The sequence below is a fragment of the Lacerta agilis genome, chromosome 17 (assembly GCF_009819535.1).
Source record: "Lacerta agilis isolate rLacAgi1 chromosome 17, rLacAgi1.pri, whole genome shotgun sequence".
Lineage (NCBI taxonomy): Eukaryota > Metazoa > Chordata > Lepidosauria > Squamata > Lacertidae > Lacerta > Lacerta agilis.
Genome location: NC_046328.1, coordinates 21,876,987 through 21,900,525, shown reverse-complemented (window position 1 = coordinate 21,900,525; position 23,539 = coordinate 21,876,987). Strand labels below are relative to the sequence as shown.

The following is a 23,539-nucleotide window of genomic DNA, read 5'->3' as shown; positions in this document are numbered from 1 at the left end:
AGGTGGGAGAGGGTGGTGAGCTGGTGCCGGGAGACGCCGCGTCCAGCCTCCGCCTCTTCCCTGGCACCCTCCAGAACTTGGCGCCCTGGCGCACAGCCACCCCGCGCACCACTAGCCTCTATGGGTAAGACGTCCCTGCCGGGCAGGGACACTGCTTCTTGCCTACTCTTGCCCGCTCAGAGTAGATGGCCTTTTCTACTCTTGTAGCAACTCTCCAACATCTCAGCCAAAGGTCTTTCCCATCATTACACCTGCCTGCAACGCACTTCCTCTGGGCAATACGAAGCAATGCCAGCCTGCCCACCTATTGCAGGGCGGCCCACTCCCATTGCCAGTGGCTTTTCATGATTCCCAGCAGAGGATTCCCTTTCCCATCACCTGACACATGGCGGTTTTAACTGGTGGTGCCGGGAGTTGAGCTTGGGGTCTTCTGCAATTGAGGGGGCGGGGAGACCAGCACCAGAGACTGTCATTGTTGGTCAGCTGCCTGGGTATGGGTGGGCACTCCAGAGCAGGAGGCTCCCCATTCTGGCCTGGTTGTTGATCTGCCTGGGTGTTGCTCCCTTTTCTGAGCAGAGGCCAGAGTGAGAGAAGCAGAAGCCACTGTCTCTACTTCCCTGCCTGCTCCCTCTGGGCAGCAGTGCATATTGTGGCCAGAAAGAAGAGGACAAGGGAAAGGGCAGTGAAGACCATGGCAAAAAGGACGAGGGCATCTTATCTATGGGACTCTACGCTGGTCCTGTTCCCTTCTCCACTTGGGTCCTAGGAGCATAGGAAGCTGCCTTGTACTGAGTCAGAACCTTGGTCTGTCCGGCTTAGTATTGCCTACACTGACTGGCAGATGCCACTGGGGATTGAACCCAGGATATTCTGTATGCAAAGCAAGCGAGCCAACAGCTCTTCCCTTAAAACAGCAGACTGGGATGCCGCGAGGGTCTTGTGTGCCCTTGTGCTCACCTTCCACCGAGATGTCCTGGATAGCAAATCGAAGGATGATTGTCCAGATCATGCCCAGAGTCATCTTCAGGTTCCCATCCACAATTTCTGGAAAAGCAGGAGGGGATGGAGGGAGCTTAGAGAACCACAGTGTTTGGGATCAGACCCTGCATCGTTTCAGTTTTCTCAAGGAAACCGTACAAATGAGAAATGGATTTTCACCAAAGGGATTCCAAACATGTTTGGAGATATAATCTCCTTCTGTGGGGGCACAACCTGGGGAAGGATTTCTGTCCAAAACATCTGGCAAGCAAGTCTGGATTCAGTAATTCTTGGGCTTATTTATGTACCACTTTTGGGCCCAAAGACCCAACAAATAAAGCAAATTCAGAAGGATTGTGGCTCTGTTAGCAGCAATGATAGCTAAACTGAGCCTCCAGGTTCATATAAAGTGTATCTCTGAATATCAGTTGCTGGAACCAAGCGACATGCACGAGCTATACAGCCAGTTCAGCCCCCGCCCATGTAAATGTTATGTCAGGATTTCTTTGCTCCAATGCATTTTATTTACCGATCCTAATTTTATTTTGGCTGCCTTCTTGTGGTCCATTTGCCTGCATCCTTCAAGAGCTCTTGGCAGCCTGCCTGAGTTTTGCCAGGCTGAATAATTTGGTACTATCCACTCCTTTACCCATTTCGCTTCTCACCGTGACTCCAGATTGTTTATGAAAAAGCTAAATCGTACCAGTTCCAGTACAGATCTTTGAAGGGGACCTTGCAATTTACTTTAACCTATAAAGGTAGCGTTGTTGAGTGGGACATCCATCTGCTCAGAGGGCTGTACTGGTTGCTAATATGCAGTTCAAGCTTTCGCTTTTAGCATTTAAAGCCCTCAACAGCTTGCAGCCAGATAACCTGAGGAATGACCTCATCTCCATGCACACCTGTTCTTCAGCATCCATGATCATTGGCCATGCTGGCTGGGGATGATGGGAGTTGGAAAACAACATCTGGATAGCACCGCACGCCCCAGAGATGTGCTTAGCATGCACTACAAACCAGGCTTTTAGTGTTACATCTGCAGCCCTCTGGAATGAGTTCCCGAACAAAACACTCACCCTCAGCACCAATAGATACCAGCTTGACCCCCTTGCTGGCGATGAAGTCTAGTGCCTTGTTAACATTGGCGATCTTGTGGAAGCGCATCTTCCCTTTATCTGGCTTTGGCAACCTTTCACCTTTGGGGAGAAGAGGAAGAAGAAGGAAGATGGAGGGCGAGGGAATGTCAAATATAAAGTATCCGTTCAAAGCAACACCACCAACAGGGAACTAATATATATTATCTTAAAAGATTTCAAAATGAAACACCACAAAGGAGGTTGCAACGGACCTACTGTTAACTCCAATTAAATGTAGCAGATCCTGCCACTTGGTGATTTGGAGTCTTAGGCAGAAGTTGAACAAATTATAAAAGTTTTATTGTGTCTGTGGCTTGCGAATTTTGCCTCAACCTTTCTTGCCCCTGGGCAGCTCCACAGATCACCACCCTCCCCAAAGCTCTTTCCTTTTTTTAAATACCTGAAATCACCTCCAGCAGAAGCATGAGCTTCAGGCCATTCCGGAAATCTTCTTCAATGTTCTCGATCTGTGTTCCTGCCTTCCTCAAGTGAGAGTTACACCAGGCTGTGAATGTCTGTGGGGAACATGATGGCAATGGTCAGCTGAGTCACCGAATACCCCTTATATGGGATTTGGATATAAATTTTCCCTCAGCTCTTTTTGCTGGCCCATGTAGGACCAGCATGGATAGTTGGCTCCTGTTTCTCCCCTTATGGCTTTGATCTATGGGCTACCACGAAAACAAGGCTGAATTATTATTATTATTATTATTATTATTATTATTATTATTATTAGCTGCATTTTAAACTGTATTCTAACTTATATTTTAATCAACTGTTTTTGTTTTGTTTTTGTTCTTGTTTTCAAAATGTATTTTTATTAAAGATATCTTGATTTACAAAGTATGTGAAATGTCTCTCTCTCGTATTTTTCCCATGTATCATTTTTACAAATCAGTTTCATTTGTTGAGGCATGAGGAAGAAAAGGAGGAAAGGGGTGAATAGGGGGGGAGATGGGTGGGGTTGGGGTCGGGTGACGATGTTTCTATATATTACTTAATATATGTGGGGTTTGATGTCAGCGTTGCTTGTGCAGGTTCTCTGTTGTTCGCTTGTGTTCCTTTGGTGGTGAGAGAGGTTGGGGTTGGCCTAGGGTGTTGTTGTTCATTTGTAGTTGGCTGTGGTGGTCTTTGTTTTCATGTGTGAGTGGGGTGGGTGGGTGTTTTGGATCAGGTTAGCCGTATTGATTTGTATGCCGTTGGTGGGTTTTTGTCATTATCTTGTTGGGCTGTGTATGTGATAAAGGGGAGCTATATTGGGGTGAAGGTGTCTTCTTCCATTTGTCCCCGTGTCAGTTTCAGCTTATTGGTTAATTTTTCTAGTAAGGCTGTGTCCCATACTATTTGGTACCATTGGTCCATGCTTACTCCTGATAGGTCTCTCCAGTGTCTGGTTATGTTGTTGTTGTTGTTGTTGTTGTTGTTGTTGTTGTTGTTGTTGTGTTTTTAATGTTTTTACTGTATTTATATTCAGTGTTAGCCACCCTAAGCCCAGTCTTGGCTGGGGAGGGCAGGTATAAATAAAATAATAATAATAATAATAATAATAATAATAATAATAATAATAATAATGTTTAATGTTTTGTTGTTTTTTAAATATGTTGGAAGCTGCCCAGAGTGGCTGGGGCAACCCAGTCACATGGGCAGGGTATAAATCATAAAATGATGATGATGATGATGATGATGATGATGAAATAGGACATCTCTATTTTCATCAAAGAAATGTTGGAGGGCATGCGATCATTCAAATAAAGATACCGTACACGACATTTATACTTGGCAAGTGGGTGTTAAACTGACACCACTATGAGACTAGCACATCCTGGGTGATTGGTTTCTAAATGGTAAAAAATAAATGCATCTATATCAAACCTATGAAATCTGAAGAAAATCAGCCCTGAGTGCTCACTGGAAGGACAGATCCTGAAGCTGAGGCTCCAATACATTGGCTACCTCATGAGAAGAGAAGACTCCCTGGAAAAGACCCTGGTGCTGGGAAAGATGGAGGGCATAAGGAGAAGGGGACGACAGAGAATGAGATGGTTGGACAGTGTTCTTGAAGCTACCAACATGAGTCTGACCAAACTGCGGGAGGCAGTGGAAGACAGGAGTGCCTGGCGAGCTCTGGTCCATGGGGTGACGAAGAGTTGGACACGACTAAACGACTAAACAACAGCAACAACATTCCGGGAAGCAGGTGACTGGCTGGGAGTTCCCTGTTTTTGGAGAAGAAGGGGTGTGTGTCTCAGTGTGAAATATGACTAAACATGTTCCAATTGGAGCATATGGGATCACACATTGCCTTCAGTTCATTCCGCAGCATCCTGATCTCGGCTCCCCTGCCTCCCACCCCGGTGCCTGGCCAAATTTGGACCTGGCCCTTAAGGTGCCTGCAATGAAGCAAGTTTCATGCAATGCCCTGAGTCTGCAGAATATATTTATGGCCAGCCACCTGGCGCCAACAGAATGGGAAGGATGGGGGAAGAGCAGAGCTTGCTGACCATCCCAGGGCACTGAGCTTATGTACAGCAGAGAGCGTACAGTGCAGGACACGGCGATGGCAGGCACATGGCGGGATGTCACAACAAGCAGCTCCAGCTGCTTTTTGTTTTGTTGTATCATTTTATATTACTGTATCATAAGCCACCTTGAGTGGGCCTTTTGCCTAAGAAAGGTGAATACGCTGAACAATCTGAACAAACACACACCCGGAAGAAAGAGGGCGGCCACATTTTGTTGCTTTGTGTGTCTGCCTGGTCCTGGGTTCAGTTTCAGGTTTAAATGGGTGTTCGGGTGAGGACTCTGAACCCTGCCCTTTCTCCGCATTACCTTGTGTGCACTCCCTTGAAACTCTTACCTAGGGACTGAGCTACACTTCAAGGATTTAACAGAGGTCTCCTTAGTCCAAGGATATTGTGGGGCCCACAGTGGTAGGAATGGGGTTTGGGGAAACTTTCACCTCAATTCAACATTTCCCAGAATCCTTTGAGAGAAGCCATGGCGATTAACCTGGCATATAGCCGATACTATATACACATTTGTGTGCACATGTACCTCAGGCAAGCCTCTAGAATTACACATAAAGCAACCAGACAGAACAGAATCTGGAAAGCTGAACTGAGCAGCGGTTTGAGATGGGAACCCTCGGGGTCAGGGTCAGACCACACCCCTTCTCCCCCAAGCCACACACCCCACCAGCTCTGCTTTGCACCCTCAGTGAGTGTTTATGCCTGGCTGGAATATGTCCTTGAGCTCTGACAATGCTCCTTGTTTGCCTAGATGAGGGAGAGAGAGAGGGAAGTGTGTTGACAGAAACTACCCTGCTGTACACATGTGAAATGTACACTTACTCCACCCATTCTTGCTTATGACCCTATGCACCACTGAAATGTGGCCCCTCTGGGGGAAAAAATTCTCTCCATCTGTTCTAGGAACTGGGAGTCAGCACATTTCCGACAGCTTTAGGGTTTGGGGGGGGGGGCGTCTGCTGGCACACAGCTGGTGCTCAGCACCTCTTTCTGATATTTGAATCGCTATGAATTGGTCTTGAATTGCATTCATTGTTTGTTGTATTGGTTTGGTTTTTTGCTCTACGCGGTACTGTGTTTTTCTGATTAGGTATAAAATGCCCTTCAATGAGTCGGCTTTTGTTGTGTTCTATCGTAAACATGCATTTTCCAAAACAGGTCGGGGGGGGGCATGGGAGGACAACTCATAAAGCACCAGAATATTGTCTGGATTCTCCAAAAAAATGCACATGAATAAAGAACGGCATGGGCAAATGTGTGGAAACCACACCAGAAAGGTCCTTACAACCTGCTGTTGTGCTTTTCTTTAAAAACGAGCAGCTAAACACCAGAAGATGGCTATGAAGCACTAGATAGTAAAAAGGGGTTCGGCCTCAAATCTTTCCTGCCCCCCCAAATGCAATGGAATTTGGGATTCGTTTTACAGACATTTCAGGTTGGGGGCAATTTATTTATTGGAAACAGCAACATGAGGGCTAGAAACCAGGAAGCTGATTTATCCCTTCAGATCATTGGTCTGTTTAGGTTGGCAGTGCCTACAATGACTTGTCAGTGACCCTCCAAGGGTCACAGCCCTGCTTGGAGATTTCAGCTGTTACACGCCACCCCAACATCCAAGCAACAAGAAGATATTCCAGGGGTGCCTGAACTTACCCAGGGTTCAGTTTCCTTGGAATGAGGGTCAGAGGAGACTGTGGTGTCTTTAGGAGACAAGATTTTATTTATATACAAACTGAGCATAGGATGGACGGTTTCACATCAACACTCCCATCTTGCTCTCCTCTTTAGGTTTCCAGGGGGAGCTCCAAGTCCACAGAGCAAGGCATTTCTCTTCCAGCTTCCAGCTTCCAGCTTCCAGCTCTCTCACTCAGAACTCTGGCTTCCATCTACCAGCCAGGTGAGAGGTGGCCACTTGTGATTTATCTTGTATTTTATTCTGTGAACTGCCCTGAGATCTTTTGATGAAGGGTGGTAAATAAACCATAACAACAACAACAACAACAACAACAACAACAACAACAACAACAACAACAACAACAACAACAACTGCTCTATGGCACAAAGCAACTTCTTTGGATATGCTAAATCGCAATGCTTAACAAGCAGCCGAAGTCTTTACCTTGAGGAAGGAACTGGTTGGGCAATCTTTCTCCTGCACATTCTTCAACCCCCATAGATACAGGATTGCACATTTGGAAAGGGAGACTTACACCGCCCAGCCCCCTCTCCCACCAACTCAAAACACCAGGAATTAAACCAGCAACATTTTGCATGAGCTACAGTCCTTCCTCTGTTAAGATTGTTGGGAATGGGACAGAGTAAACTGAGCATGGAAAGGGGGTAATTAGCTTGTTTTAAGTAGTCACAGCACCTTTTCCCTCTCCACAGATCCTTACTGAATCCCCCGATTCCTTCTCCCTCCCAGTCCCCTTTCCTTTTCAGTCGTACCTGGCTAAAGGGAGCGACAGCATTATTATTATTTTACCAAAAAAGTGCAGACATGCATTTTAAGTGTCAAACAGAATGGAAGGCGCTCCTAAAAATAGGCAGTTTTACAGAGACATGGGTTCGTCATCTATTTTAAAAAAAACCTCACACATTTGAGCTGCCTCTGCACTTTAGTCTATTTCAAGAGACTCAACGGAGACAACAATTTCGAGACAGGAATGTTGCAGGAAGCTTCCCAGCAACCACTGTGTAACCTGAATTAGCTGGCTTTTGAACCCAAAATAAATTAAGCTCCAAGGCGAGCACTTCTGCTGAGCTTCTAGTTGAACCAATAATGAATTTAATCCTGTTTTATTTTGAAACCCACGTCTAAACTTTTAAAAAGTGTTCAACTGTCAGCCTTCTGTGGAATCGTGTGTAACTAGAAATGGCTGCGCTAAATATTGGCAATTGTGCTTTGAGACACCTGTGGCACACAGCCTCCTCCAAAGAATCGTGGGAACTGTGGCTTGTTAAGGGTGTTGAGAATTGTAGTTCTGTTAGAGCTAAACTACAGTTCCCAGGATTCATTGGGGGGGGGGACCATGTGCTCTAAATGTGTTTTAAATGTATGGTGTAATCCATTACATCTAAGTGTAAACCTAAACAGCATCTATCTATGTCTATCTATCATCCTAAAAAGCAGAGACATCAACTTGCCGACAAAGGTCCGTATAGATAAAGCTAGGATTTTTCCAGTAGTACCGTAATGTATGGAAGTGAGAGCTGGACCATAAAGAAGGCTGATCGCCAGATAATTTATGCTTTTGAATTATAGTTCTGGAGGAGACTCTTGAGAGTCCTATGGACTGCAAGAAGATCAAACCTATCCATTCTGAAGGAAATCAGCCCTGAGTGCTCACTGGAAGGACAGATCCTGAAGCTGAGGCTCCAATACTTTGGCCACCTCATGAGAAGAGAAGACTCCCTGGAAAAAATCCTGATTTTGGGAAAGATGGAGGGCACAAGGAGAAGGGGACGACAGAGGACGAGATGATTGGACAGTGTTCTTGAAGCTATCAACATGAGTCTGACCAAACTGCGGGAGGCAGTGGAAGACAGGAGTGCCTGGCGTGCTCTGGTCCATGGGGTCATGAAGAGTCGGACACTACTAAATGACTAAACAACAACAATCCATTGCATCTCAATAACTCCAGCAAAAGAGAGAGAGAGAGAGAGAGAGAGAGAGAGAGAGAGAAACACATGCTTAACACCCTCTTCCCATTGAAACCAATCAGAATTTAAAATGATTCACTTCAGCTAGGATTCTGCTCTATGTGTGGGCAGCGTGGTCCAGTGGCTAGCCTTGGACTGGGGAGAGCCGGGTTCAAATCCCCACTCAGCCATGAAGCTCACTTGCTCCTTGGTATCAGCAACCTAGGTCACAGGGTTATCGTGAGGATAAAATGAGGGCAGGAAGAGAACCATGTAGGCCCACACTGCTTTACGCTCCTTGGAAGAAAGGTATGATTACAAATAATAACACAAGAATAATATTTACGGCCGCATATTCAGGCTTCAACAGATGTAATATTAGCAGGCTGGGATCTCTCGTACTTCCTTTCAGGGAGCCTCTCTCACTGTTCAACACAGGCGGGGTGGAGGAACCACATACCTTGGGTTGGGGGCCAGATATGGACCTCCAGGCCTCTCTTGGGGTGTTAACTACAAACCCCAGGTTGATGTATCAATTACTCGTTTTGAGGGGTGCTGCAAAAACACAGGGTTTTCGCTGCAAAATGACTGCAGAACTTTGGCACAACAGAATCATTGGGAGGGAGGAGGAGAGACAGCTTAAAATTCCCACTGACTTTGGGCCAGTTGTGTTCTCTCTCTCTCTCTCTCTCTCTCTCTCTCTCTCTCTCTCTCTCCTACTCTGCAGGGTTGTTGTGAGGATAAAGTCGCGAGGAACCTTTTACACCCCCTTCCAGCTCCTTGGAGGATATAAATCTAAATGCCTGCCTGTTTCCGTAGCCCAAGAATGGAAAACCTGTGTGGCCCTTCAAAGTTTGGAGTCCAACTCCCATCAGCGCCAACTGGCATGACCAATGCTCATGGGTGATAGGGTTTGGAGTCCAACAACATCTCAAGGGCTGCTGGTTCTCCCAGTCCTGCCATAGTCCCCGAGTGGTTCCCACGGGAATACAAAAAATTCCCACGGCAATTTAAGCTGCAGTCCTAACCTGATTTACCTGGGAGTAACCCCCATTGAATTCAACAGGAGTTGCTTCTGAGTAGACGTGCTTAGGTCTGCAGCACTGCACAGCCCTGCTTCCTGTTTTCTCAGTTCTTCACTAGGCTGGATCTCTGTGGGTGGGGAACAGGACTGCCAGTTCCTTCCCCCACCCACCCACCCACAAGTGTGGTGTACGCCGCATGCTTGATCCTGGCCACAATCCAGTGAGCCATGCATGTGTAACAGCCATGCTGTTGTAATGAAGAGCAGGAGGATACATTGCAAAACCAGCCATGGGCCTCTCAACTGATCCCTTGTCCCCTTGTCTCTATCATAGAGTGTTCTCAGCAACCTGCTCTTATGGGACAGTTCTGGAAGTCTGTTTGGAAAAGAAGGCGGAGGGGGCTGCTTCACAGAAGTTCAGAGGAGGCCTACATGCTTGTTTTAAGCCTGTTTTTCAAGAGTTACAGATTTACCGGTATCCATGTTCCTGCTCTACTACCAGATATTGTAGGATGCAGCAGAGAATGCCCGCGAGAAACTGTGAACGTTATCTTGATCAGAACATGTACTTGGAATTTTGAAATCTCTTGAAATGTTAGATCTTCACGTTGTTTTTCTTTTCATAGAATTGTAGAGCTGGAAGGGACCCTGAGGGTCATCTGGTCCAACTCTCTGCAATGCAGGAATCTCAACTACAGCATCCATTTCTTCATTGTTTCTCCAATGCAGACTTGCTGAAGACACCTTGCCACTCTGCCTGAGCAATATTCAGTAAGTTGTAATTTTCTATATACAGTGGTACCTCAGGTTACAAACACTTCAGGTTACAGACTCTGCTAACCTAGAAATAGTACCTCGGGTTAAGAACTTTGGTTCAGGATGAGAACAGAAATCATGCTCCGGCGGCACGGTGGCAGCAGGAGGCCCCATTAGCTAAAGTGGTACCTCAGGTTAAGAACAGTTTCAGGTTAAGAACGGAGCTCCAGAACGAATTAAGTTCTTAACCCGAGGTACCACCGTATACGGTATATATCCATGCATCTGTTTAGCTTTTAAATGATTCTATTATTTGTTGTTTTATGTTAGTGGACACGTTGGTGCAACCATAGATGGGAAGTCAGACTGAATGATTGATGAATAGTGATTACGGTTGTTGAGCTTTTTTTTTGCAAAAACAAAATCCCCGAAGTTTTTAATCAACGCTTCAAATATGGCTGCCATAGGCTGGGGTTTTCGGGACAAGATAGGCAGGCAAGGGGAGAATTAGGTATGCATAACAGCTTCTGCTGCAAAGCTGATTCCCACCTGGCCAAGCGTGATTGTTCTCCAGCAAAGTTCTGAGGATGAGCCTGGGCAAAGTGCCACCCTTAGCTGGAAAGTCTAGTACATCTGAACCATGGGAGTGTGATAGATCAGTGGGAGAGGCTGAAAGGGGGGGTATACCCCTAACCCAGTGGTAGGCAACCTAAGGCCCGTAGGCCAGATGTGGCCCAATCGCCTCCACAATCCGGCCCGTGGACGGTTCGGGAATCAGCGTGTTTTTACATGAGTAGAATGTGTGCTTTTATTTAAAATGCATCTCTGGGTTATTTCTGGGGCATAGGAATTTGGTCTGAGGGATGGTGGACCGGCCCACGGCTGAAAAAGGTTGCTGACCCCTGCCCTAACCTCTCTATGGACATCTTAAAAGTCTGGAAAAATCCCAGGTACCAGGTTAGCCTGGCACCTAGAAATTTGAAGCTGGCACATAAAATGTGCCACAATTCTCCTGCACCTATACTGCTGCTCACAAGAGCTGTGGAATGTAAAACATTGATTCTGGCACTTAGGCAGTGTTCTGCACAGTTTTGCTTAGAAATTTGATGCATTATAAGCTTAAGTTATGCAATCAACAGACCACAGCAGGGGTGGGGAACCTTGGGCCCAGGGTAAGGTTACCAGATTTTTTTCAATGAATCCGGGGGCACTTTTCAACTTCAATGGATTTTGTATGGGGACTGATTTGTAAATCCAGGGACTGTCCCCGGGAAACAGGGACATCTGGTAACCTTAGCTCGGGGGCCAAATGTGGCCCTCCAGGACTCTGTCTGGCTCCCAGGAGTCTCTCCAGGCCACACACACACCTGCCCTGTTCCATGCCCTTCCTGAATGCTTTGGCCTGCGAGAATGGTTATTGCTTGCCTTGATGGAGGATCCAAAGAGGTGTGTGTGTGTGTGTGTGGAAACCTCTGACTTTTGTCTGGCTGGAATGTGGCAAAGGTCAGATTTGCACCTGTTGTTCTAGCCCTGCCATGTGGCTCCCAAAACGTTGGCCATGAGGGAATCTGGCCCTCAGACTGGAAAAGGGTTCCTCATTCTGCTGGCCTAAGACAGTGCACAGTATAATCCTTTTTGCATGCCTACTCATAAGTAAATCCCATTTAATTCAATGGCACGTACTTACAAATAAGCAGGTAGGGGTTTGCACTATTAGGGGGAGGGCAGACATCAGATAGAAAAAAAAGCCCACACCCTGCCCCTCAGTCACGGGCTCAGCCCAGCTTCTCCTGCCTTCTCAGTTGTATTGACCATGGTTCACACCAGCAAATCAGATACTAGTTCAGCTCCTGCTCTATGTTTTGTTTTTGTTTTTCCTGGTTTATTTACACCCACAATCCATTTATTCATTGCCTTAATACATACTTAACTTTTCTTTTCAGGTAAAGATCTGTGGCAGGATGCAGGGGGTGGGTTTTTGGTGAGAACATGGATATTAGCCAGTCCATGCTGTAATTCTGACTATTTTTATTTTTGTGCACATGATCCTATCAGGGCAGTCACACAGGATCCTGTTTTCGATACTGTACTCTTCAGGCCTGCAACTGTTTTGGGGCAGACATCTTGCTTCATTTCCTAGCAGTGTATATTCCATAACTTCCTAGTGAAATCTTGTAACTTTCCAATAGTACCACAAATGTTCTGGTTCATTTTTGTCCCACTTTTGTTGCCCTATAGCCCCTCAGGATGGCAATAATGAGGCAGCATCAGGGAAGCGTCGCAGAACAAATTAAAGCAGACCCAAACCACCACTAATTATTGTGGCAAAAACATGTTGTGGAATAAACCTGCAATAAATGACTTGTCTGGAGAGGGCCCCCAGCCTGATTTTGCTGCAGTTATTTGTAAGATTCAGGACAAATAAAAAACCTTCACACAGCACATAGTTAAGCTATGGAACTCCTTGCCACAGGAGGCAGGGAAGGCCACCAACCTGAATGGGTTTAAAAGAGGGCTGGGCAAATGAATAGCCACAATGGCTATGCTCCACCTCCATGTTCAGAGGCCAGCAATGCTTCTGAATACCAGTTGCCAAAAACACCAGGAGAGGGGAGAGCTCTTTTGCTCGGGTCCTTCTTGTGAGTTTTCCACAGGCATCTAGTTGGCCGGTGGCTACTGTAAGAGAACACACTGCTGCATACCCTCTAACTTTTTCAGACCAAACACCAGGGATGCACTCCTGGGCAAATCACGTGACCCACACAGTGATCTTGCCCCCCAAAAGCACTTTTTTGGGGGGGAGGGATTGCAACGCAAGAACGTGGCACCTGAATGGCTGCCAGGATCTTGCACGAAAACATGGGGTGTCCTGTCCCCCCGCCCCCGGGACAGTTGACAGGTATACTGCTGGATTGGCCTGATCAAACAGGCTCGTCTTATAGTCTTATGTTCAAACTCATAGAGTAATGTGGGGTTTTGGAGCTTGACCCGGGAGAGGGAAGAGCGCATAGGGCTTGAGCACTCCCAACTTGGAGTTGTTGCAATCTACAAAAGACAGTGTTTGAGAAGTTTCCAGCAGATAGGGCTTGAAAGATGTTTCAAATGCCAAGGCACATCTAGAAGCCAGAGCAAACAGGCATTAGATGTTTCTGACGGTGCCACAAGATAAGAATAGGTTTTCATTCACACTTGGGGATTTCTGAACTGGCATGGATACGGACCCAGCCACACACAACAGGTAATGATTGCCTCAGTGAGACTTGGGCTTGCAGGGTCAGGCTGCAGGCTATCACTTGCTGGATCCCGCTGGTCCCCATTTCCCAAGCAGAAACAGTGGTGCAGAATTTCAGGCCCAAATGCGGCCTACTAGGCCTCTCTCTCTGGTCCTCCGACCTTTCCCAGGCTATACCCTTCAGCGGCCCTGCCAGGTGTGCCAACTCTAGGGGGCTGGTGTGTCTCCGGCCCCCTCAATTTTTGTTGCGCAAGATCATGGCATCATACATCGCACCTCTGGCCAGCTCCTCCAGAGCACTCGGCCTTCTGCAGATGATGTGCATGCTCACCATTTTCACGATGTTACACATGCACACCTGTTTGCCAGGTGCCCCAAATCTGGGGGGCAACATGGCGCTCTGGGCCCTGCTTTATAATCTCCTTGAAATTATTGGCTGGAAGATGTCCTTGAACTCCAACAATGGTTGCCAGGATGGAGGCTAGGGAATGTGTACAAGCTAGCCTCAGCAGCGGGCCTACATTTGGGGGGCTCTGAAACGTGAAATGTTATGGGCGCCCCTTTGCAACCAGCAACAAGGTTTGGGTAGCCACTGCTATCTTCTTCAGTGGGGTTGTTCCACAAAACAGTACCATATTTAAAAAATAATAACCACGACATCTCTGATTTTACTTAAAATTGCTGTCCTGGATTATCTTTCATGTCAAAGTCACCTTTACAGCATCTGTGGTACTGACTCTCAAACTTTGGCATTGTGGAAATATATACTAGACCCGATTTCTTTTTTACAGCAATGTGAACTAAAGTCACTTGTGGGGCCCTTCACGGATTAGGGGCCCTGAAGCTGAACCTTCGATAGTTTCATAGTAGACCCGCCCCTTACTGTGCAAAATTAAAATCCTCATTCATTGCTCTGGTTGCTTTTGCCTCTGGCCCCGCCCATCGTTGGTCCGTGGCCCCCAGAACGTTACCTAGAAGCAAATGTGGCCCTAAAAAAAAGCTTTCCCACCCCTGATGCAGAAAAATATCGAAACATGTAGACAGTATGGAAACGCATAGGACAGTCTATGCTGAGATATGACAAAGAGACCTGCTTTCTTGTTTCCTACTCTAGTTCGGTGTGGTTTGTTAGGCAGCCCTGTATAGGGAAGGTTTTTAATGTTTAATGTTTTATTATGTTTTTATCTATGTTTGGAAGCTGCCCAGAGTGGCTGGGGCAACACAGTCAGATGGGTGGAGTATAATAATAATAATAATAATAATAATAATAATAATGGAATAGGACATTCCTATTTTCATCAGAGGGATGTTGGAGGGTATGCAACTGGCATTGAGGGACATTTATGTTTTTCTTGCTTATATTGTTGTTATTTCAAAAATGATCTTACTGTGTTTTATGTAAACCACTTAGGGAGTTTACATATTAAGCGTGTTGTTGTTGTTGTTGCTCAGCAAGACGCCATGTGGTTTGTCTTTCTGCTCTCAAATAATTCGAGTAAAGTGGTTGGGATGCTTAGTGTTTATCACATCCTTTGTCTGACTATTGTTCTGGCTTTGGCCCAGGTTGTAGGTTTGCCAAATGGTACTCCACCCAGTATGATGTGTGTCTGGCACTCACAATGGGAAGCTATTTGCAGCCTCACGAGAGGGCATCTTCTCACAGGTGCTTTTGTCAACATAGGTCCCGAATGGCCCTGCCAGATTCACCACCCCTGTTTACTAGGCTTAACAGAGCTGGCAGGAGCCCACATGACAAACCCATTCAGTGTGCATTGCTTGTGGAAGCCAAGAGATGATGAAATTGAAAGCAGAGGGTTCAGGGCCCTGAGGAGAGTGTCTTCTTCCCTTCACTGCTCAAAAGTGTTTGTGTGGAACGGATTTACTAGGCAGTTTTGTACATTGCGAGCGCACCACCACTTAGAGATATTTGAAATTTCCTCATCCACACCTCTCGGGACTAATGTGTGGATCAACACTAAGCTGTTGAGCAGATTTTTTCACATGTCCAAATGCTGTGGGCTCCTCCAGACAAGGCAGCATTCGTCCCAATTTATTCCAGTCAGAGCTTTTTTTCAGTCAGAACTGTCCAGAACTCCTTTCCGGCTCCTCTCAGGTGAGCGCCATTGCCCTTCTAAGAGGTGTTCATGGTGAGTTCTGGCACCTGTTTTTCTAGAAAAATAGCACACTAATTCCAGTCTTTACGGATCATTTCCTTCTGGTTTGTTTGCAGCGCAACAAATGGTTTGGAAAGTGGTGGGAAATGCATTTATTTATTTAATGTATTGATATCCCTCCTTTCTCCCAAACTGGGGTTTGAGGCGGCTTACAACGTTTAAAAACACCATTATCAAGTACAAAGTGATAAAACAACAAGTTAAAGACAATATTTAAAATCCATTTAAACACATTTGAAACTAGCATTAAAGTACAGTGTGCCCTGACAGCAGGACTGTCAACACTGTCTGCCGCTTGGTTTTCAAAGTCCTCTCAGAACCAGAAGGGCTTGGCCTGCTGCAGAAAGGATAACAAAGCTGGAGCCAGTCTAACCTCTCTTGGGAGGGAACACCATAACATGGGAGCAGCCACAGCAAAGGCTCCCTCTTTGGTGTCACCGCCAACTGTGCCTCTGATGGTGATGGGAACAAGAGAAAGTGCTCACCTGAGAATCTCAATACCTGGCAGGGTCATATATAGTATGGGATGGGAAGAGGTGTGTGTGTGAAAAAAAATGACTAACAGGAAGATGTACAAACAACCCGGCAAGCAAATTGGGATGAGTGCTGAATAAATAGACCATCTGGTGGACCTCCTACTGGCCCACAAAGTCAGCCCCTGGGGTGGACAGGTCATTTTATTCTGCTCCCTTTCAGTTTCACATGTTCATTTGTGAATCTAGTCATCTTGTTTCCAAATTAATATGCATAAAAAACAACAGCACAAACAATTTTACTTAAATATGTATTTGTGTCTTTTCTTATAAAACACAGAATTACAAATATGCTTTATAATAAAATATACGTTTAAAAATGCATTTTTGCATGTTTCCGAGCTGCAATTCAGTTACGTTCTGATCCGCACACTGATTCAGAAGGTTCCGTTTGCATCAGCATTCGGAAAGATCAGATCCCTCAAGTATCCCAATGGATGTCACATGTAGAGATGTTCCACAGAAGAAGAAGCCCACATGTTTTCCTGTTTCTTTTTCGAAACGAGAGCTGAAAAGTCATGGCAGGAATCTCAAGTAATTCTGGGGGAGAGGGCAGGCCCTCACAGTGCTTTCCCACCTTCCTCTTCCTCCCCCCCCCTCCTCAGTGGGTTCCTCCAATGCCCTCCCCCTCTTTTCCTCTTGGCCAGCCCAGGTGCAGGGCACACCCTTCCGCAGGCCACAAGGAAAAGGAGGCACCCGCCACTGCTGCCCCAGCCCCAAAGGCCCGCCCCAGACGCAGCTTGTCTCCCTGCAGCTCCAGCCTTGATGAGGGAGCCTGTCATGGGATACCTGGTTGCGCCCTCTCAGAAATTTGCTCCCCCCCCCCCGACGCCACGATACGCCACTGGGACTAGTCAACCTCCCAACAAACTGAACCACTCCATCCAGCCAATGAATCATAGCCCCCAGCCATGGAAGCCTCTTTAAATAGCGACTTTGTTCTTGAGGAGGCCTGGCCTTGCCATCCGCCTGCCCATCCATCTCTCATGGAGGGTGGGGGCAGAGGAAGACCCTTCTCGTACCCTAAATAAGTTCTGCCCTCTTCCAAAATACTGCCATTAGCTCATCCCCTTGCCTCCTTGCAGGGAGCACAGGCACAGGGCAGTTTTTAGAAACAGCCTTATAAGGGCAAGGCATCTGGAACAGCAGCAGCTACCCGATACCCCATTGCTGCGAAACCACCCCCACAGATCTCTCGCATCAGCAGGAAAGGGTGTCCCTGGCTCCCTGCAGGACCAGAGGAACAATCCCATATCAGTAAAGCTGTATGGAGAGGAAGAAGCTCCCAGGGACAGGAGGAGGAGGAGGAGGAGGAGGAGGAGGAGGAGGAGGAGGAGGAGGAGAAAGTTGATTTTCTCAGGGGTGATCGTTTGCGGGGTGTGTGGGGGAATGGCCTCTCTCTATTCTTGTTCACACCAGGTCCTCCTTGCCACTTCGAATCTGAACAACTCAACAGGTGTGGAGTTACTGCCTTCCTTAATTGGCAGGCGGCAGCTATGTCTCATTCGCCCGTATTAAAGCACATTCAGCATGGCCAGGGAGGGACATTGGGAATTGTTGCAGGAGATCCATATTCCCCAAATCCCTGTTTAGACACGGAGCTGCGTTCAGTCCTTTTCTCTGCCTTACTATGACTCGTCGTTGGATGGTTGTTCATGCAAGTGGGGTATAAAAGTGGACAACACTTTTAGGGTTGGGTAGATATAGGCTGGCGGGGTCTATTTTGTTTTTCACTAGGATTCTGTGGCTCAGCAAGGGACGCACAGGAAGGTGCTTCCGGGTGCATGCGCTCGGCCCAAGGATTTGCTTTCGGGAGCAGAACTGGAGCTCACATGTAAATCAACTGCTGTTTTCCCATAAGCTTTCTTGATTTCAACAGGAGTGAAGAAAAGGCTTTTTGCCGGTGCTGCTCTTAAAGCAAGGGCAGCCGACATGATGCCCACCACATGTTGTAGACCCTCAACCAGCATGATAGGAGTTGTTTTCTGTGAAATCCTGGGGGCACCATGTTGCCTGTCCCTGAGTTAAACCACTGGGTTTGCCAATCTACTGCAATTGATCTGGAAATCTACCAGTAGATCCCAATCTACCTGAAGTACAACCTACCTTGAAATCATGAGGTAGGATGATGAATACATTTTGCTTCTTCTGAGAGATCACACCCACACCCACACACCCACCCTGTATATCTGTGTGTACTCTTGTCTTCCTCACAAACATAACTATTTTTTCTTCCAGTTTAGGAGAATCCAGTAACCAAGTGAAAAGCTGCTTGAAATGGGAGTATGTGTGAGAGAGTGGGAGCATTTAATGATGTGAGATAGGTTGGTTAGTCCAGCGCAGGAACATAGGAAGCTGCCTTTATCTCAATATTGTCCACACAGACTGGCAGGAGCTCTCCAAGGTTTCAGGCAGGCTTCTCTTCCAGCTCTACCTGGAAATGCCAAGGATTTAACCCGAGGCCTTCTGCATGCAGTGGAAGGGGCTCTGCCACTGGGCTACAAGAATGCCTTTCCCCAAAGCATCAGCCATACATTGGGAACAAGCGCTGCAGGAAATGCTGCAAAAAATAGAACAGGGTTCTCACCCACCCAAGAATAGGACAGCAGCTTAGTCTTGGCCCCAAACCTTGATCTATCTGGAAACCTCAGTGATTCTCTCCCCCCTGCCCCCGTTGCAAAGTTTGCCACAATCTCATTAACTGCATGTGTTTACCTTGCATACACATGACTTTGTGAAAGAGGGGCGAAGCTGAAGATGCAAAATTTTCCCATTTGAGGAAGGAGACGACCAGCCTGTAAGAACTTCACATGAACCTGTTGAAACCAGTGAGAACACCAGAAGAATGTGGCTGCTAGATCAATGCCCATGTCGTCCAGCATCCTTTTCTGTCACTGACCAACCAGATGCCAATGCGAGGACCTGAGTGCAACAGCTCATCTTCCCACTTGTGATTCCCAGTGAATGGCATTCAGAGGCACACGGCCTCCAAGGGTGGAGATGGACATGAGACCAAGCAGCCCATCCCCAGAAACGTGTGGTCTCTCTTATCTCATACGATGTCCAAAACCCATTGGGGATCCTGTTCCTCTCTAAGTACTGGCCGGTGCCCAAGGATGGTGTGCAACTTTGCCATGAGGTCTTCCTCTCTCTTCTGGCTCTCTCTGACACTGCAGTAGCTGCAGGATCAGCCATGTCACAGGCCCAAAGGAACAGGTGTGGAAATACTGTCAGCAATGAGATAAGTGGGAACAGTGCCCAGGCCTCAAAAGTGCAGGGTTAGGCAGCCCAGCAGAAACCCCTGGGAAAGGCCAGTCTGAGACATTTAGGGAGCCCATAGCTCACGTTTTTAAGCAAGGGAGATGTTCAGCTGGCATTTGCCTGCTGGTAAATTAAACAGACCCTCTCAGACTTAATGTGGTCCTGGGGATGAATTGGATCTGATAGTTCCCCCCTCAAAGCCAGAAGCAATGGAAAAGGACCTCTCAGCCTGGAGGAACCGTAACGTGAAACTTGACTCGTTCCTAAGGCTAATTCAGCCTTTGCAATGAGCAACATGATCATAAATCTAGTGTGATCAGGAGGTCTCAAGCCACTTAGTTTGAGTCCCAAAACATAGCGGGAGAGGCTCTGTCCTTAACTCTTAACATGAAAAAGTCAATAAAATACTGTGTAAAAAATCCTCACTGTCTCTGTCATCACAGGGATATAGAAAACCAGACCTTTGGTCCATCTTGCTCAGTATTATCTACCACTGACTGGCAGCAGTCAAGAGTTTTCACCTGGACACACCAAGGATGAAACCAGGGGCTGTTTGCATCCACAGCAGACACTCTACCAATGAACAGCCACCCCATAAATTTGAACCAAACTAGACCATTACCCTTTCACTTGTTGATGTTGCAAATGTTATTTGGCACAGAACATGACCTGAGGGGCAGGGATATCCTTGGGATACCACAGCCCCAATTTACTTGCTAACTGCTCAGGCAGTGGTGCCAATGATGGAAAGACTCTGGAGTACCCACCCACCCCTGGTCCAGAAAAATGTGCAGGATGAACACAGCAGAGCTGGATTATTGCATATTGAAGTAAGTGACTACTTTCTTAAGACAGGAACAACCCCCCCTCATAAAACGATTAAGTCCAGAATCTGAAATGACTTGTGCCTAGATAAGCATTGTTCACTCTCTAAATCCTACCTAGGAGCAGGAATCACAACACAATATTCCTCCACCAAGGGTTTCCTTCAAAGTAGATAGAGATAGATAGATAGACAGACAGACAGACGGATGATAGGGAAAAATGTTATAATCTTGGACAATTGCGTGCCATTTTTCTCTCCACATAGCCATTTCTGCATTATGCATTTAACATGCAGCAAGGCTTGGTTCACTTGCACAACAACAGTTCTATGAGGCAGACTGCTCTTTCCTCTATTTTAACAATTGGGGAATTGAGGCTGAGAGCCAGAACGAGATGCCTGATGGCCGATGCCACCTCAGCCCATGTGGAAACAAAGTAAGAATTTAACCCAGAGCTCAAATCTAGCACTTTATTCTCAGGATTAGACTCATGTGCTTTGGGCCTACCAATCAATGGCAGTGAGTGCCTTCTTTGTGTCTGTTTAGAGTGCAGAACACAGTAAGAATACGCTATGTGGAAACCTGTGAGAATTTAAGTGAGCACACCTGGAGGACAGTGAGGGAGCCTGTGAAGAGATTGTTTGGTGTTAATGTTTTTTCTGGATGAGACAGATTTGGGGGGGGGGCGTCACTTGGCACATGACTGAAGCAGTGGATTGATACTTGTGATTAGCCTTTCTCTGTGTCAAGGAGGAGGAGGTTAAGGGGGGAAATCTATGGGCACTTCCAGATGACCCGCTTATTGAACAGTCGTCCTGGTTTCCTTGCGGCAAGCTTACATGGAGGTTATGCAATGCCTGCTTTTTATTGAACATTTGTTCTGAACTGTTTGCTTTAAGAATATACTTCTTCCTGACTGTAGATCGTTATCACACTATTTTAAAGTGGACCAGTGGTGCAATGGGTCAGTGTGTGTGGCTGTCAACCAGAAGGTTGGTGGTTCGAGCCCATTCAGGGATGACTGTAGGCAGGATTCCTGCATTGCAGGGGGATTGGGCCAGATGGCCCTGAAGGTCCCTTCTAACACTACAATTCTACAAGCTATGATTTCCCTGTCACTTTCCTAACTGCAAGCAGTTCAGCTGGATTTTAGAAACGTGGATTTGTTGACCCACGGTGTTTTAATTGCAGAATGCACTCAAATCCCTCCTGCAAAATTGCGGCAGCTTTGATCATAATGGTCACAGGACCTAAGCAAATGACGGCCTCCCTGGTAGCTCACATGGGCTTGCAGAGCGGTTCTTGTACGTTTAAGAGTTGCAGAGAAGGCAGAGCCAAAGGGTGGAGATCTGGCCCTTTAGCTACTGTTTTTATAAGACGGGGCTTGCGAATGCCCTCCTTCCCAGCCCTGAGCAGCATCTTCACATGTGGATTTTTCAGTTGCGGTAGCATCGGGATGGGAAGAGATAAGCCCCAACACAACGTCGGCCTTTGATGCAAGCCTTAGAGCAGTGGGGCCCTGGAAGACTTACGCAGATGCTTTTCGTTTGACAATGTGGTGATCTTTCTTTGCACCTGTAGACCTGGCACTTTTTTCTGCACTCCAAATTCAAGGTGCCAAGAGGTGCAGCAGCAGCAGAATACAGCCCTGGGTTATGTTGCCAAGGTGGAGAAAGGGCCTGGGGCTGTTCTGCCTCTGAACGTTTGCGATTAGGACATCCCCCATCTGTGGTATTATTTCAAAGCTTAGCTTAGGACATGTTCCCCACTGCCACGCATAGATATATTTAGCCGATTCCTTTCCCTCTCCCTTGGGTCTCCATCATTCCAGGCATAGCTCAGACGCAGCCCGGGCCCTCGGTAGATGCCACTGCACTGACATATGCTCTCCTTTCCCCTTTCTTTCTGGACCCACCCCTGGCCCTGGTGCGAGTCTCTTCTGACGTACTCTGCCCAAAATGTCACTTGTGGTTCCATATAGGATAAGGATCTGGGTGATGGCAAGGGACAGCTGCAGCCAACAGCATCTGATGCTCCGGGGTGGCAGCTGGCTCCAAGGGGCTGCCCCCCTCCCCTGCTTGCAATGCACTGCCTGCTTGTAAGTTTAAAGGCCCGCAGGGTTCTCGAGAACCTCAACATGGTGCAGAATCGGGCAGCAAACATGAAAGAAAACACAGTATTTGGGAGCAACGATTCATTCCGGAGAAGCAAAGACCTCCTCAGACACTTGGAGTAAATTTCTCCACCGCAGCCTGTTTGGGGCTACCACTTCCATCAGCTCCAGCCTGATCAAAGGGGTCATAGTGCTTCCATTGCCACAGAAACCTCTTAAATTTGGGAAGCATTGATGCCAATCTTCCATCATTTCCATTGAGGCCCATCCGAGGCCTTTCGCCGCCCCACAAAGGAAAGGGGTGCCCCGGAACCCCTTGCAATCTTGTACTGGTGTCTCCGGAAATAAAACAACCGTGCAGGGTTGTCCTATTCAGACTGACATCCGTGAAGAGCTGCCCTCTGCATTTTTAGCAGCTTTATTGGATTATTTTTTTAACACTCCCTAGCCACACAATAACTTATTTAAATATATGTGAATGCAACATTGCCACTTTTTTTTTTTTTAAACCAAACAGCATGGGAACCAAACAGAAACGAAGAACCAGTGAAGCAAAACGTGCCTAGGAAAAAAGTTGGTGCTGTGACAATCCTTGACGCCTCTCCCGATGACAGAAAGTCTGCTACGGCCTGGTCCTTGGTCCAAGCCTGCCCACCCCACCCCTTGTCCCTTGTCCCCCTACCTTTCGCTGTTGCTTTTCCCAGGCTGGGTCGAGCAGCAGGTCGCGGTCCCAGTCGTCTTCCTGTGCCATGTAGTCCTCCGTCATCATGTACGAGTGGTTGTACTGGACGTGGGTCTCTATGTGTGTGGTCGACATGTTGCCTTCTGCCTTCTTGCGCCCCCTTTCCCCCCTTTTCTCTCTCCTCCCTTGCTCTCCCTCACGCTCTGCAGCAGCCCCCTTCTTTCCCTTTTGCTCCCCTCAGCTCCTGTCGGAGGACAAGGTTTCCCCCCAAGACTGTTCAGGCTGTGCGGTGGTTGTCTGCCTGCTTTGCAGCTGCACCTGTCAAAACCAGCCCACGTGACCAGTCCTCAATAAGTATTATCAGCCCTGGGAAGGGGGATCAGGTTCCATCTTAAAAAGGCCAATGGGAGGGGACAGCACACATGTCCCTACCAACCAGATGGGGGTGAAGACAGCTGCTGGCAAGCCAAGGATCCCCCTTTAAAGCACAGCCGGTGGGCTCTTAAAGGAGAAATCGCCCCACCGAGGTGTTGGGGACCCCACGTCCGACACCAGCCTCGCTGGATGCAGAGGAAGGATTGAGGGAAAGGTGGAAACGGTTCCTATTTGGGCCAAATGTGTCCGAGGTTCATGGGGGTGGGGTGGGGTTATTTCGA

General features: G+C 47.3%; 1 protein-coding gene across 1 annotated transcript in view; it reads right to left on the bottom strand.

Annotated features, from left to right (window-relative positions):
* The window catches only part of ACTN3 (actinin alpha 3), a 46,834-nt gene extending 23,816 nt beyond the window's left edge, over nucleotides 1-23,018 (bottom strand). Inside the window, exons 1-4 of the mRNA XM_033174475.1 lie at nucleotides 22,884-23,018; nucleotides 2,515-2,629; nucleotides 2,055-2,174; nucleotides 958-1,044 (exon numbers count right to left, since the gene is read on the bottom strand). Of these exons, the coding sequence (XP_033030366.1) occupies nucleotides 958-1,044; nucleotides 2,055-2,174; nucleotides 2,515-2,629; nucleotides 22,884-23,018 (457 nt within the window). The remainder of the gene's footprint in view (nucleotides 1-957; nucleotides 1,045-2,054; nucleotides 2,175-2,514; nucleotides 2,630-22,883) is intronic.
* Between the last annotated feature and the right edge of the window lie 521 nt (nucleotides 23,019-23,539).